Below are 13,806 nucleotides of genomic sequence, written 5' to 3'. Positions count from 1 at the left end.
TTACTGAATAACGAAATGGAACAGTGAGGGGAGAGGAGTATTAGTACCCTGTAGGTATCTAACTGGGGTGCCCAAAATAGGAACTTAATTCCCATAGAGCTCATAGGTTGAGGCAGCAGTAATTTGTCACTCCCTTTCTTTCCTTCCTATTTCAGTTCCTCAGTGAAGGTTATGCAGCCCACTTGGCATCGTTGGAGTTCAGTCTCCATTCACGACCCAAAAAGAACAACTCTCGGATGATCTTGAGAAAAGGCAGCTTTGGCCTCCACTCCCAACCCGAGTTTTTGCGCAAGAGAAACCATCTCCGCAGGACTATGTCTGTACAGCAACCCGACCCACCTTCTTTGAACCCCAAGCCAGAGCGTGCCCAGAGCCAGCCCGAATCAGACAAAGATCACGACAGGCACTTGCCCTCCATGGCCTGGGTTCGAGGTGGAGTTCACAAATTTGAATCTGTCCCCTAGGAAGCTTGGGAGTATAGATCTTGGGTGCACCTCATTAAACTTGTAGGCATGCCTCAATGATAATTAGGCAGCTTCAAACTAAGAGATGTAGAGGGGAACCTGTACCTCGGAGTCTTCCCTGTTCTGGAATCTGCCTTCTTACACCAACTGGGGAACTTCCAGTCTGTTCCTCTTGACATGTTTATTAGGAAATTTTAAAACAATCTGAAACTATTGCAAGTGCTTCTAACATCAAAGCAACATGAAATATCTTTGGTTATTTTTACAACAGATAATAGCAAAATGTGCAATAAGAGAAAAAGCTGTAACAGGCTGATTTTACTCAGAAGGATTGAGGTATCAGCTAACTAGCTGCGCCCAAACCAGTATAAACAGTAGGTCCCATAGGTTACAGAGAAAGTTTACACTTTAAACAGTTATATCTGTTTCCACTTGACTTTTGATACAGTGGTACACTTGCAAGGGAAGCAGAAGTGGGAACTACAATAATGGGTGGTCAGGATTTGTACAGCAAGATGCTTTTTGGGTGCCTTAAACCCAAGATTTCCTTTCAGCTTACAGTGTTGGTCAACAGACCCCAACATGGGCACTCGTGTTTGTGTGAAGTGCTGGACATCGAGTAAATGGGAGAACTCCACTTATGAACCAAATCATAAAAATTTCATGTTAGAAATAAATGTGTCTGCCAGTTTGAAGCAGTTAGTGTTGCTGTATACAAAGTAATGTGCAAGTGTACTAAGATCACATTGTTTTGTGGAACTTGGTGACTGTGTAAAATGTGTGGACTACTCCGAGTAAGGAGATGGCTCTGACCATCTCAGGTCGAGAGACAGATCCTGAGGTGGTAAGCTAAAGGGAGCCTTTTTACTAAGGGATCTGCAGACTTCAGAGCAATCGCTTTTTTTCATTATTCTAACTAGAATCTTTACACTGGAGGAGAAAAAAGTAACGGAATTCCTGTGGGTAAATTGTTTTCCTTCTTGTGGTTTATAGCAACTACTGTTTAGGACAATCTGTAGTATTCAGAATTACGGCATTTGAGCTTCAAAGAATGGGCATACCAAATTACAGGTGCCAAATAGACATTTTCCTACCAATTTAAATTTCTCTCTGATCTCTTAGTGAACTCATTAGAAGTAAAATGTGTGAAATCTTCCCCAGGTGGTAATATTTCTGAAGCGTTTTAGTTAGTTTAACATAGTAGCAGTTTGTTCATGTACATACTTCTGCACTAAATTCACACAGAGAACTTCTATGACTGAACTGGAGCATGTTTTAAAACCTGCAATGAAATTACAAGTGCACATAAAACCCCCTTTTCTTTAAAAGTTAAAACCAGACTATTGACCCTGAGAAAGCTTTAAGTCAAAAGGAGATTTCTTTTTTCAGGTTGACTTGTTTGTTTTTAATTTCAGGGAGTCGGGCGGACAGGGTGTTGTGCCCACCCCCAGCCCCTAACGTTCGGGTTTTCCTAGCCTGTAGCTATATCAGAAAGTCTTTCAACGAGCCTGGTTAATGATTTTGAAAGTTGACATGTAAAGCAAACAGGAAATGCAATGAAAAACTATTAAGACAGTGCAGGAGTAAACCTAGGTCTATACTCTCCATTTACCCAAACGTTTCAGTGTGCTTTTTGAATGGCATAGTAATGTGACTTTTGCCTTAAAAGGCAGCAAAGTAGCTTATAGATGGAGATATCTGATTTTTTTAGACATTACGTGTCTAAAAATTGTCAGTTACGTATTTCAAACTACCTGAAAGATCTCTGGTACATCAGTGATTTGTTTTTGATAATGCTTCCTTTGAGGGAAGGGGTAATCTTTGCTGAAGAGTTAGGAAACGTATTAAACATTTGGTAGCTCACACTAATTGGGAGCAGGTAAAAACTGCATTACAGGGAGCTGGGTTTTTATGGTCTGTTGCCAAGTCAGGCAGCTACAAAAGCTAAATGAAAGGTATCCACAAACTACATTGAGACAGTCTTCAGGTTTACAAGTTCTTTCCCAGTAAGATCATACCTAGTTCTTTAACCTACAAACCTGGAGGAATTATTCTGTGCTCTGTCTTGGCTTACTGTGTGCATTAATTCTAATGACGTGGTGTTTCCTCTCCTGTCCTCTGCAGCCAGGAGCGGATGGCGCAGGCGCGCCGGACTGCTCCCTCCAGCCAGTTCCCGCTTGGTAGTTTTAAAGAGATGTGGGAATCCAGGGCCTCTGAGGAAGGCGCTCACTAGGCAAATTGTAAATTTGCTGAGGGGACCTAAAAGCAGCGTTGATTGCAACGTTCTCTTTAAGCACTGGGTGTTGTGTAGCATGTCTCCTGACAGTAAATACTGTTCCTGCTGCAAAGTTCAAAGCTCATGTTGCTTTAGCCATCTATCTCTATCATTCAAAAGACTCCAAAATCTGTTTTTTAAGTTGCTGTAGTAGAAGGGCCTACTGTCTTTCAAAAGGGGCATCTTGTGTTTAATTTTGTGACTGTATTAAAGGAGCTAGCATCTGAGCACAAGGTCAGAGAAGTCACCTAGGTTGTTAAGGTCTGTCTTTTGCAGACACAATGTCATTTATTAATATCTGGGTCACCTTTACGGTAGTCACTGTGCTCGCTTCTTTTAAGAATATCATGAGCTAATAGTAGTAAAACAAATGCTAGTGTGTGTGCATGATTTAGAGTGGTAGCAATTACAGAGTTTCTACACATGGTATTGAAATCAAGCTGGAAATATTCTCCCTATGTTTCCTATCATGTATGAGGGCTCATATGGCCTTTGCAGAATTCCAACACGACTTATTGCTCAGGGATAGAATGGTTTATCTCCTGACCATGTGCCTCCAGCTGAGCACTTTGGCAAACAGTGATACAGGCATCAGCTTCGAGGTTAAGGCTTCATGTTAATCAGGAGCTGATCTTCTGAAACATCAGGTGCCAGATGCACTTGTTTGGAAAGCACTAGCCAGTTGCCACTAAAGCGGTAAACAACAACAACAACTTCGGTTGAAGCTGAGAGAGTATGTACAAGTGTGATTTTTAGACGTCTCTAACTAGGCTGGCAGTTGAGCACGCACTCCGAGGCAATGGCTGGGAACCTTATACATGTTGAACTGGTAGCTTTTTTTTTTCCCTAGGGTGATCTCTGAGGTTTCCTCCATGAAACACTAGTTTTAGAGCATAATTTTTTTGATCGTATTTTCTCTTAAAACACTTCCTTCTGGTCAGAATTTTAGTTATACACTTTGTCCACATGAAACTGCATGCAGTGGTTCATGGGTATTCAGTTTGCAATTGGATTTCAGTTTTAATTGTGCTTTCACAGAAGGATTATCAATCCTGCTAAGCAGGACATTTGCTAAGGATAAGATTGGTCCTGCAAGTGTTCTTACTCTCTGATTGCAAGTCTTCATTGCTGCAGTTTCTTTGCAGTCAACATTTACTCAAACTTTATAGGCTATGGAAGTGTTAAAGATACACAAAGGGAAAGGGTCCGAGAAGTCAGGTGGGAACGGTGGGCGCAGGTTGGACTCATCACTAGTTTCAGCACCTTTAGTGCCTCTGGTTACAGAAAAGCACATTCTTTTACCTGCTAAGTGGAGGGAGCATAAGCGAAACTGTAAAACACAAACTTGTCATTCCAGTGCGTGCTAAGGCAGCAGCACAGGTCAGCACAGAGTAGGCCACAGCTGGCAGCGTTCACTTCTTTGCCCTGTTGATATGGATCCGGTTTTAAATTATGTAAAAAAATTGCTACGACTAATAGCAGTGGTAGACTTATCCGAGATATTTTTAAAACATACCTTCACAACTGTGGTGTTCTGGTTTTGTGTGTATGTGTGTGTATCTACTGGAAGACACCTTAAGTGAAGTTTTGGTTCTGTTGTCACAGCAAATTTGTAACCAGTATACTTGTTAAGAAACAAACAAACAAAACACACCACCACAAAAAAACCCCAAACCAAACACTAACCACACAGCACTGGTTGTATTCAGTTTTGTTGTCTAGTTAAGTAAGTTTGAAAAAAGGTGTCATTGTATAGAGTGCAGAATATTCCATAGACCTGAATAGTGATGTTGATCCAAATCTGCTTATTTTGAATAACTTTCTTAAAGTGTTTGCATACACTAGTGCTCTTGGAACAGAATCTTGCTTGACCAAAGTACTCCTGTTTAGTTTTGTGGCATGATTTATATCTATTCAGCATAAAATTTTGTTAGGTGTAAAAATGACATGGTATTGGTAATTGTTCTTTTTTATTGGGGTTCATGAGAACTGCCATTTTGATTTATTTCCATGAGAACGGAGTCTAAATTCTTACAGATTACTTCACCTGTTCCTTTAGTACTTAGGGAAGTCACTTCTAAACAGAGTTAAAACTTGAACTGGTTATGTAGAAGTGGAACTATCAGTAAACTGGTGGAAAAAAAAATGACCGTATCTTAATCTACTATTAAAGTAAGCAGAACAATGACACTTTATCTGGGAGCTCCACCATTCTGCAAGATAGGCTTTGTTTGCCATTATTAGTGAACAAGTTGTCCCACTTCTACATTGCAGTCTTTTGTCCAGGGCACTACTAATGTGTGTGTGTTTAAGCAAATCCCCAATACTGAGATATATAGTATCATAATGTACTTCACATAATAGATTCGGAAGATAAAACAAGAGATTTTTTTCCTTCTTTCGTTATTGTTTCCTGTCTCAAATTTGCTAAAAACTTTGTTTATAAGCACTTTTATAATACCCAAAATCAATAAGTATTTTTGGGTTTTTTAAAATTTGTAAGTACAACAATTGTTACTGAACAAATAGGATTTTGCCCAGGTTTTTTTTTCCCCCTCTTGCATCTAAGCCACAGAAAGGTGAGTACATCATAAACATACTAGATGATTGGAGTATGGGCACCTTTTTAATAAGCTCATTAGCTTAATAATGGAGAGAAGAGATCGTACATTGCAATGTCATAATTTTTCTGATTAGAGCTAAAAATGTGGGATCTGAACTCAAGATTGCTGCATTGAATTGTTCATTTCAGGCATGCAGGGGAGAAAGTGGCACTTTCCATCCTCATCTGGAGCTGGTATAGGATAGAATTCCCATAAACACAAAACTTTACAACATACTTCCTCAGCTTCTCTAAGAGCAGTGATTCCTCGTGATCCGTGTTCATAGCTTCAGCAGAAATTGTGGGGTTAACAAGGTAATCTGACTTCGTGATGTTTAATCACTCAAGTGTAAATACAGGTTCCTACAGTTGATCCTAAATTCAGTCCCCCTTAAAAAATTGAGGTAATAACACGTTTTTTTTTCTGGATGAAAAGAGCTCTTTTTTTCAGAAATAAGAAATGGCCTGGAGCAGCTTAGAATCCTGTGCCATGGACTCTGGAATTGAAGTCAGGTGTCGGTATTTCCTCTCTCCCTCATTTTAGTTCAAGCCCAAGGTAAGGGGATTACAGTTTACCATCTACTTGTATTTCTCTCAATAAGATGCCTTTGAAACTGGATATAATTGTGGTGGGTGGGGGAATGTGAAACACATTTGCCAGTTCATTTCTAATTTGTAAGGATGTACAGAACTCATGGGCGGGGAAGAGAGAGAGAGGCAGGTTTACTCTGACTTGCTTGGAGATGATAATACCAGAGATCACAACGTACACACCATTTACAGACTGCGAGCTTTAAATATAGCGTTACTCCGGGAGGACTGATGTAGGGCCCAGAATGGCAGTCCTTTCACAGAACCCCAAGCCTTCTGCGTAACTTACTTTTCTATTTGTGGGGCAGGGAAGGGGCCAGTCCACTTACAGCTGAATTAATGCAAGGAAACTTGAAATTATACATGTTCTTTCAGTCTATAGTTTTATTAAGTGCATACTTTTAAATATTGTTTGTCAGTGAGAAGGTTCTATCTGGTGACAAATGTTTATATTTCTTATGGCTGCCTTGTAAAGATTCAAAAATGTACAATAATGAATTTCTTAATATGAAATAAGGAGTAAGATTTCTACAACTGGTATAGATTTTGATGTGAGATGGTTTTTAAAGTCTTATAACAGATTAGTCACTTAAATAAAACCTTCCTTGCCTTTAAACAAACAGTGTCACTGATTTTTCCTACCAGTGATGCAGGAAGTATTGGATCATCATTGCAATGTCCTGGTAGGCAGTCGAGCGCTATAGAGAGGCTGTTTAATACCTCTGACTGTCTGGAATAAAACTTAGATTAGAGGCTGAGTTTTCACAGAACTCCAACCCTCCTTCCTTTTGAAAAGTCATGTAAGAAAATGTTTCAGTAATGAGACACCATCTTTGTGAAAGTGGTTCAGTATGTGCAAAGAATAACTTCAAGCTGCTGTTCCATATAGAAACGTGTTTTAAAAAATAAAAACAAGACCGCAACACAGAAGACACACACGAAGACTGAATCAAGAAGAAACACAAGCTCAACCTCTCGGTCACCGGAAAGCCTGGAGCGAGGGCTGTTTTCATGTTTCCAGGCACCATTCACTATTCCAATAGTTTAAAACAGTCTAGTTTGACATGAGGAAAGAAAAACCAGGAGCAAGTTTAAGGTCAATACTTGCCCGTAAATCAGAACTGAACATGACTGCTTCCCATATTCCTACTGAATACCATTAAAAATTTAGTGGTTCCAGCTTTACTGAATTACATTTGCATCTGAAACTCTCAAGTAGAGCAAAGTTTCCCAAATCAGTTTTACGTGTGAAGGTTCATGTGAGAGCGAGTTTAACCGAGACCCGCGCAGAGCAGCTCCGGGAGCTCGAGGAACCTTCGCTTCAGTTTGAAAGACCAAACCTTGCTAAACCAAATCGCCTACCAAAACAGGCTTGTCAAGTGAACATTACTTTTAAATAAGAGTAATTGGAAGCAACATACAGATACCAAATGCTATCAAATTCATCAAATAAAATACCTCTGCTGTGGTACAGTAGTTTTCAGAGGTTCCATTCATTGTAGTCACTAACTTTTGCGTCTAACTGAAGGAAAGACGCCTCCGCCGGAGCCGCGGCGCGGTGTTCGGGCGCGTCCCGGGCCGGACCCGCCGCGGCCGCCTCACAGAACACGAATTTCCCGCCTTGCGCGCCGAACAAACCGGCGGCCGGAAGCTCCGTTACCGAAGCCCAGAGCTTCCGGCGTGCTGCGCGGGACATGACAGGCCGGAAGTCAGGCGCCGGAAGACCACGCCCATGGTGTTCCGCGCCCTCCAGGCGCGGGAGCCGCTTCCAGAACGTTCCCGCGCCGGCCCCTGCACCGCGCGCCCCCGGGATCCCCCGCGACTCCGCCCCGGCCCGGCCCGGCCCAGCGCCGTGTCCGGCTGACTCAGGCTGCTGCGGCTCCTCCGTAAGCTCCCCCCGCCGGCCCCGCATCGCTTCCGTGCGCGCCCCCCGCCCCGGCTCCGGCCAGCGCCGCGCACCGCCGTGCTGCGGGCCCGGGGCCGCGGCCTGCCCCGGCGCTCGGCGGGCTTCCCCTCGCTCGTTGTGTGCCGGGACCCGCACCGCTCCCGCCAAGCTGCCCGAGACGGTCTCGTCTGCCCCGCCCTGAACTGGGCGAAACCCGCTGCCCGAGCACAAAACTGCGCCGGTGCCGCCCGGTTCACGGCTGCGGTCGCAGCGCTGGCCCAGCCGGGCGAGACCCTGGCGCACGACCGGCCCGGGGCGTCGCACCCGGTACCTGCGCCCGCAGCTGCGTCCGGGCCTGGCCCGGAGCTGCCGGAGGCGTCACCCGAGCGCCACGGGGCCCAGCCCAGCAGCGCGCGCGCGCCCCGCGCCCGCCGTCCCGTGCCGAGCGGCAAACGGGGGTGCGCTGTGCGAGGAGCGGCAGCGTTGAGAGGACGAGAGAACTCTGCAGCGCAGCAAGAGGGAGAAAGAAACACCAGAGGGTGACACAGAAATGGATGGCTCTGGGAGCACAGAAAGGCAAGAGGATGGCGTGATAGTTGGCAAAAAGGAAATCAGAGAATGCCACAGTACAGTAAAAAGCACCTGGAAAAGTCTGAGACAGGAAAGAAGGCTAAACAGAAAACTTTGTTGCGCCTTGCATGACAATTGGCAGGTCTTGGCACGCAGCAGTGCTTGCAGTGGGGCTCAGTGAGGCTGCCAGGAAGTCATCTGTCCCTCTGGAAATTTCAGCCCTGCCACTGAAGGCTCCAGCCCTTGCGCCAGACACACCAGGAATGTCTCAGGGTGCTGAAGGATAATCCAGGAGTGGTTTTCAGGACCTTGCGCAGCATTGGAAGGGACTGTGGCTGCCCCCAGAATGATGCAAACGGTTCCTAACAGTCGAATGTCTATGGCAATTCAAGATAAATTCTCTGTAGCCCTGTGAACAGCACAAGGGTTGAGCTAGAACCTTAAGGAACCTTAAAATGGTCCAAGGGCCCTTAGGACTGGTGTGCATCTCCTCTGGCACGATGTGTGACATCCTCCCTGGAGCTCCGTGTTGAAACATTTTTTTACTGATTGCAGAGGGACGTGGATTTGAGTGGCCCCCACAGGAAGCTGCTGCTGGGCACGACCTCAGTGGCACACCCGAGAACCAAGCCTGCAGGAGCTGCGCTTGTGCATGATGGCATGGTGTGTCTGTCAGCAACTGTGGGTGTTGAGGCCAGGGGACACTGGGTGCGGCCCCAGGGGGTGGTGGTAACGCTGGGCAGTGTGTGAGTCCAGCCCCACAGAGCGGAGGCAGGCGGCCCGTGTCCTGTTCACTCGGGCACACCGCGGTGACGTCTTCGCAGTGCCTCTGGGGAGGCATCCTTGCTGACGGCTGTTTGTGCCAGCTAAGAAGGGCCCAATGAGATCTAGTGCTTGCAAGCAGAAATGAAGCACATTCAGACTGTACAAACAAATCTGGTTTTTTTTTCCTCCGTGGGACGAATCAACTGTTGGAACAACTTTTCCAATGAGGTACTGGATTTGCTAGTGCTTGGAGCTTTGTGATCAAGATTATATATCTGTATAAAATCAAAAGTGCAGTATTTTAGGATGGTGAGGCAGTTTGGGTACTCTGTGTTTTATCTTAAGCTTAGTTAGCTGAATGTACTCAAGGGCAGTCGGAGTTTACATCTTTCTAGCATGGCTGACGTGCCTGCTCTGCTTAGTTGCATGGGCCAGGGACCTTTCCCGCAGAGGCTTTTCTGCATTGCGTGTTTACTTAGCCTGTCTCCTCTCTGGAGAGAAAGCAAGGCTTCTTGACTGTTAATAACTCATTTGGACCTGGTTATTGCCTTTCTTAGGAAAACTGTGACATGTCTGAAGGCTGAGCCTACCCTTGGAAACACAGCAGGACTGATGAGGCAATCTGTGGAGCATGTGCCATCTCCAGAGAGGATTCAGTGACAATTCCTTGGGATGTAGGAAGACAGCTGGTGACAGCTAGCGAGTTTATTCTTTTAGAGTTGTGGCTGTCACTGCTGCTCTTTGTCCCTTAGTTCTATTTCCCTGCATGTCAGTGCTGCAGCTGTGCTGCTTGAGTGCAGAGGATGAATTAACTTGCTTGTTCTTTAAGACTCTTATAGATCCAGATCACATTAATGTGTCTAGCTGGCAGAGGCAAGAGGAGAGTTTGTTTGGGGTTTTTTTTGTTTTATTTTGTTTTTTTTTTTTCCCCCTCACTCTTTGGTAATTTGATTGATGAGAGGTAATTCTACAGCTCCGTTTTCACTCCTGCTGAAGCGATAGTTTCATGCTTAGCAGGGAAAGCTGCAAGTGAATGAATGCACATTTCGTTCAGCTCTCTCAGTGTCCAGTGTCACAAAAGCCTCAGCTTTTGAATACCAGCCATTGGTTGGAGAACCAAACTCTGTATGTGCCCAGCCAGGTAACTTAAGGCACAGTTGTGGGTAAGCAGTGGCCATGGCGTGTTCTTTTTCTGTCTATACAAATGCACCCACCCACCGCCCCAAAAATAACTTCCCATTTAATTTGGTCTGCCGGTTAACCAGCCAGCATTCCAGCATCTGGCTGAAGACCATCTGGACACCAATTGCCTCTCCGCATTCCACATCATAATTTTTGAAGTGTCTAGTATTATGGTACTGTGACCAAAACACTGATGTGGAAGCTCTCTCAGAGTTACTTGATTAGGAGCTTCAGATCATTCCTTCCATTATGCTTAATGCAAATGTGCAAGGTCTGGGTTCTGTCTTTGCTAGAAGACTTTCCCAATCTTTCAGACATTGTATTGTAAGCATTACATGGCTGCCCCTGGTAAATATCTGACTCTGTTGCCGTTTGCTGGTGCAGTGCGTGATTTAGTGAACATCAGCCGTGTCACCTATGTCACACAGACCGAAATGCCACAGTAGCTAAGGGCTAAATTCTCCTGTTGAGGGAAGAGAGCTGTTTGCTTTTGGGACTGTGCCAAATTTCTACAAGTTTGCATAGGCTGTGAGCATGTTTTAACACTCGCAGTCTCCCTCCAGGAGGAGACATAATAAAATCAATTCACTGTAGAACAAGAAGGAGAGAGACAGATCATAGCAAGCTGGGAGGGATAACAAGGCAGAAAAACAAGCAAAGCATTCGGGAAGGAGAGAACCCCCGTCAGGAAAAGAGACAAGTCAACATACTGGTCAGGCCGCTCTCCAAACAGTGGGAATTTTATGTGGGACACAGGAATGTGTTGAAGGTTTTGTGAAGGATGCCCGAGGAACTCATCAGCCAGCATTATCAGACAGGAAAGCCACTGTCACCACTGATAAATAGTCAGAGAGCCCTGAAGAATTCCATAATGGAAGCTGGAGTAGTCTATGAAGTGTTTGGGGAATGCAGAGTGAGATAGTGGGGTGCCTAGCAGTAGATTACACCCGAGGTATGAGCAGGGACAGCATGCTACGGGTCTTTTTACACTCCTGAAACTCTCCAGATACTTAGCAAAGGTGGTTTTTAGAATAGAAATAAAATCAGACTACAATTAGCTGATTTGGGAACTAAGCACTAGCCATTTTAGCTGGAGTTCTATATGTCTTTGGTAAGTCCCCAGGGGGAGCTCCCCAGCCATGGGTGCATGCAGCAGTGTCCCAGCCAGACAGGGCGTCAGCCATGGAGCTGTCTCCTTCCTGTCGTGTTGGGCAACCCTGTTCCTTTCAAATGCCAAATCCAAAGGTCAGTTACTACATTAGCAAGTTTTTATCCTCCCTCCCAGCATTTTGCTTGTGAGACCCTTGGCCTGGGCGGCTCTTGCAGCAGACCAGAGCCCTGTAAGACTCGCAGCTCCTTCTCCCTTTTGCCCACCTGTGCCCTGGTCTTGGAATTTCCAGTGGTGTCAGCTCTGTGTTGTAAGCACAGACTGTGTAAGCTGAGTGCTGTGGAAAGTAATGGCTAATAATAAGTCACATTGTAAGATGCTATGCATGACGAAGCAGGTGCTGAGGAGGAGATGTGATTAAGGACCTGGCACTGGTGAAGTGACTGGAGATTTTTTCCGCTTCTTCTGTAACAGAGCGCTTTGAGACAGCTGCTGACAAAAAGTGCCCCATCGCTGAGGCCTTCCTCAGCTGGCAGTCCTGTGCCAGCTGGAGCTGGGCCAGAGTATTAGGTTGCCTTCTGCTGTGAAAAGCTAGAACTCTGATCTGGAAAGAATTGGAACTGCCCATGGAACTGTCAGACACACGATCGGATAGCAATTTGCTGAGGAGAGGATGGCCAGGCCTCAGTGTTACCTGAGACGAGTATTGAGAAAACAAAGTTTGCAGCCATGGCAGCAACTGCTGTCTCTTAAATGTTACCCTTTACACAGCTTGGCACCCTCAAGGGTAACAGAGACTGTTAGTCCTTCTTGTGGGTGAGCAGGGCCAAAGGAGATGAAAGACCTTGCACAAATTGGGAAATGGCTGCTCCTTTTGCTGCCTGTGGATGTATGCGATTGCATGTATGTCTGCGGGCACATGCCTTGTGCGTGCGCTCTGTTCCTTTCTGCCATCATCATTTCAGTGTTACGATAATTCCTGGTGCCAAGCAAGGATGACACAGAAAAGTTGCCTGTCAGTTACGTTAAACAACTGATGGCTCGTGGCTAGTAGCCCACACAAAGTGATTGGTATCTTCAGCTGTTTTCAAATAAGTACTAGGTTTTTATGATTATTCTATGGTTGCTGAGTCTGCAAACAACAAAAGAATTTGTTTTTCTTGGCTCTGCTAGACCCTGCTGAAAATGGGTTGAAAATTTTCTTCCAAAATATCTGTTCTCAGAAGACTGAACTTTCAACTAGATTAATATTATATGAAAAAGCACAAGCTTCCCTTAGTAATTTAAAAATGTTCTAAAAATTGAAATCTTTACCATGGGGAGAGGAATATTTTCTAGGCATGTTCGTAAATGTGTGTGAGTTTTGCATGTGAATGCAGTGTTCCTGAGAGAAAGGCAATGAGTGAGTAACCTGGTAAATGTTGTATGGTACCAAAAGGAATTGTAGCTACCTGATAAAAAGGCTAGATATATATAGGCTCAGTCTGGTGTAAATTGGCTTAAAATACTTCCAGATTTCCTGAGGGGCTTTATCCCTGAGTTATTGTTTTGTGCTGCAGCAGGCGATACAGAGTAAACCCAAGAGCGCTCCTACAGCGGCTCTGTCTAGTTTGACAGAAACGTGGATCTCGCGCCCCCATGCACACACATCGGGTCTGCTGGATGATTTGGCAGCTTAGTGTTGCCCGACGAATTGCAGCCCACGGGGGGGAAACTCGCGAGGGTGAGTGTGGTGGGTGTGTGTACAAGTTCCTGCGCGTGAAGGGACATGTGGGCGTTCAGCGTGTTCGTGCATTTGTGTCTCGGTGTCCAGAGGCAGCGCTCCGCGCCCCCTGCCTCAGTGCTGCCCCGGAACAGATAGGCTGTGCTTACTCTGGCATCATCTCCAAGCAACCCGGGAAAGGCCAGATAACACCCCATCTCTCTGCCTCGGTGCCATTCCGCGCCGACCCCCGCGCCCGCTCCGTCCTCGCCCCTCACACCGGCGCCGCTGCCGCTTCGGGCCGGCTCGTTCGCCCACCCCCTCGGGCCTCCACAGCGCGCGGCAGCCGCGCCCAGCCCGCCCCTCTCCCCGTCCCACCGCTGCCTCCTGAAATTGCATCTCCCCGGCCGGCGAGCGCGCCCGGAGCGCCGCGGAGCGCGCAGCCGCGGCTGCCCGCCCCCTGCCCCCCCCGCCCCCGCCCCGGCGCGGGCCCTGCGGGCCTGTGCCCTGGCGGCATGGGAGCGGGCCGGGGGCCGGCCGTCGCGGGGGCAGGGCTTGGGGCCGCCGCGAGCAGAGCGCGCCCTCCGCGGGGAGAGGCAGCGGCGGGCGGGCAGGCGGCCGGACGCCTGCCGGGAGCGGCTCCCGAGGCCCCCGGCGACGCC

General features: G+C 46.5%; 1 protein-coding gene across 1 annotated transcript in view; it reads left to right on the top strand.

Moving 5' to 3' along the window:
• Positions 1-464, top strand: part of PITPNM3 (PITPNM family member 3) — a gene marked incomplete at its 3' end in the record, with an annotated part of 42,218 nt that extends 41,754 nt beyond the window's left edge. The window contains exon 20 of the mRNA XM_080356911.1: positions 156-464. Coding sequence (XP_080213037.1) covers positions 156-464 — 309 coding nt within the window. The remainder of the gene's footprint in view (positions 1-155) is intronic.
• Between the last annotated feature and the right edge of the window lie 13,342 nt (positions 465-13,806).

The sequence above is a fragment of the Nesoenas mayeri genome (assembly GCF_963082525.1).
Source record: "Nesoenas mayeri genome assembly, chromosome: 20".
NCBI lineage: Eukaryota > Metazoa > Chordata > Aves > Columbiformes > Columbidae > Nesoenas > Nesoenas mayeri.
Note: the sequence above shows the minus strand (reverse complement) of the source record. Positions and strands in the feature narration are given on the sequence as shown.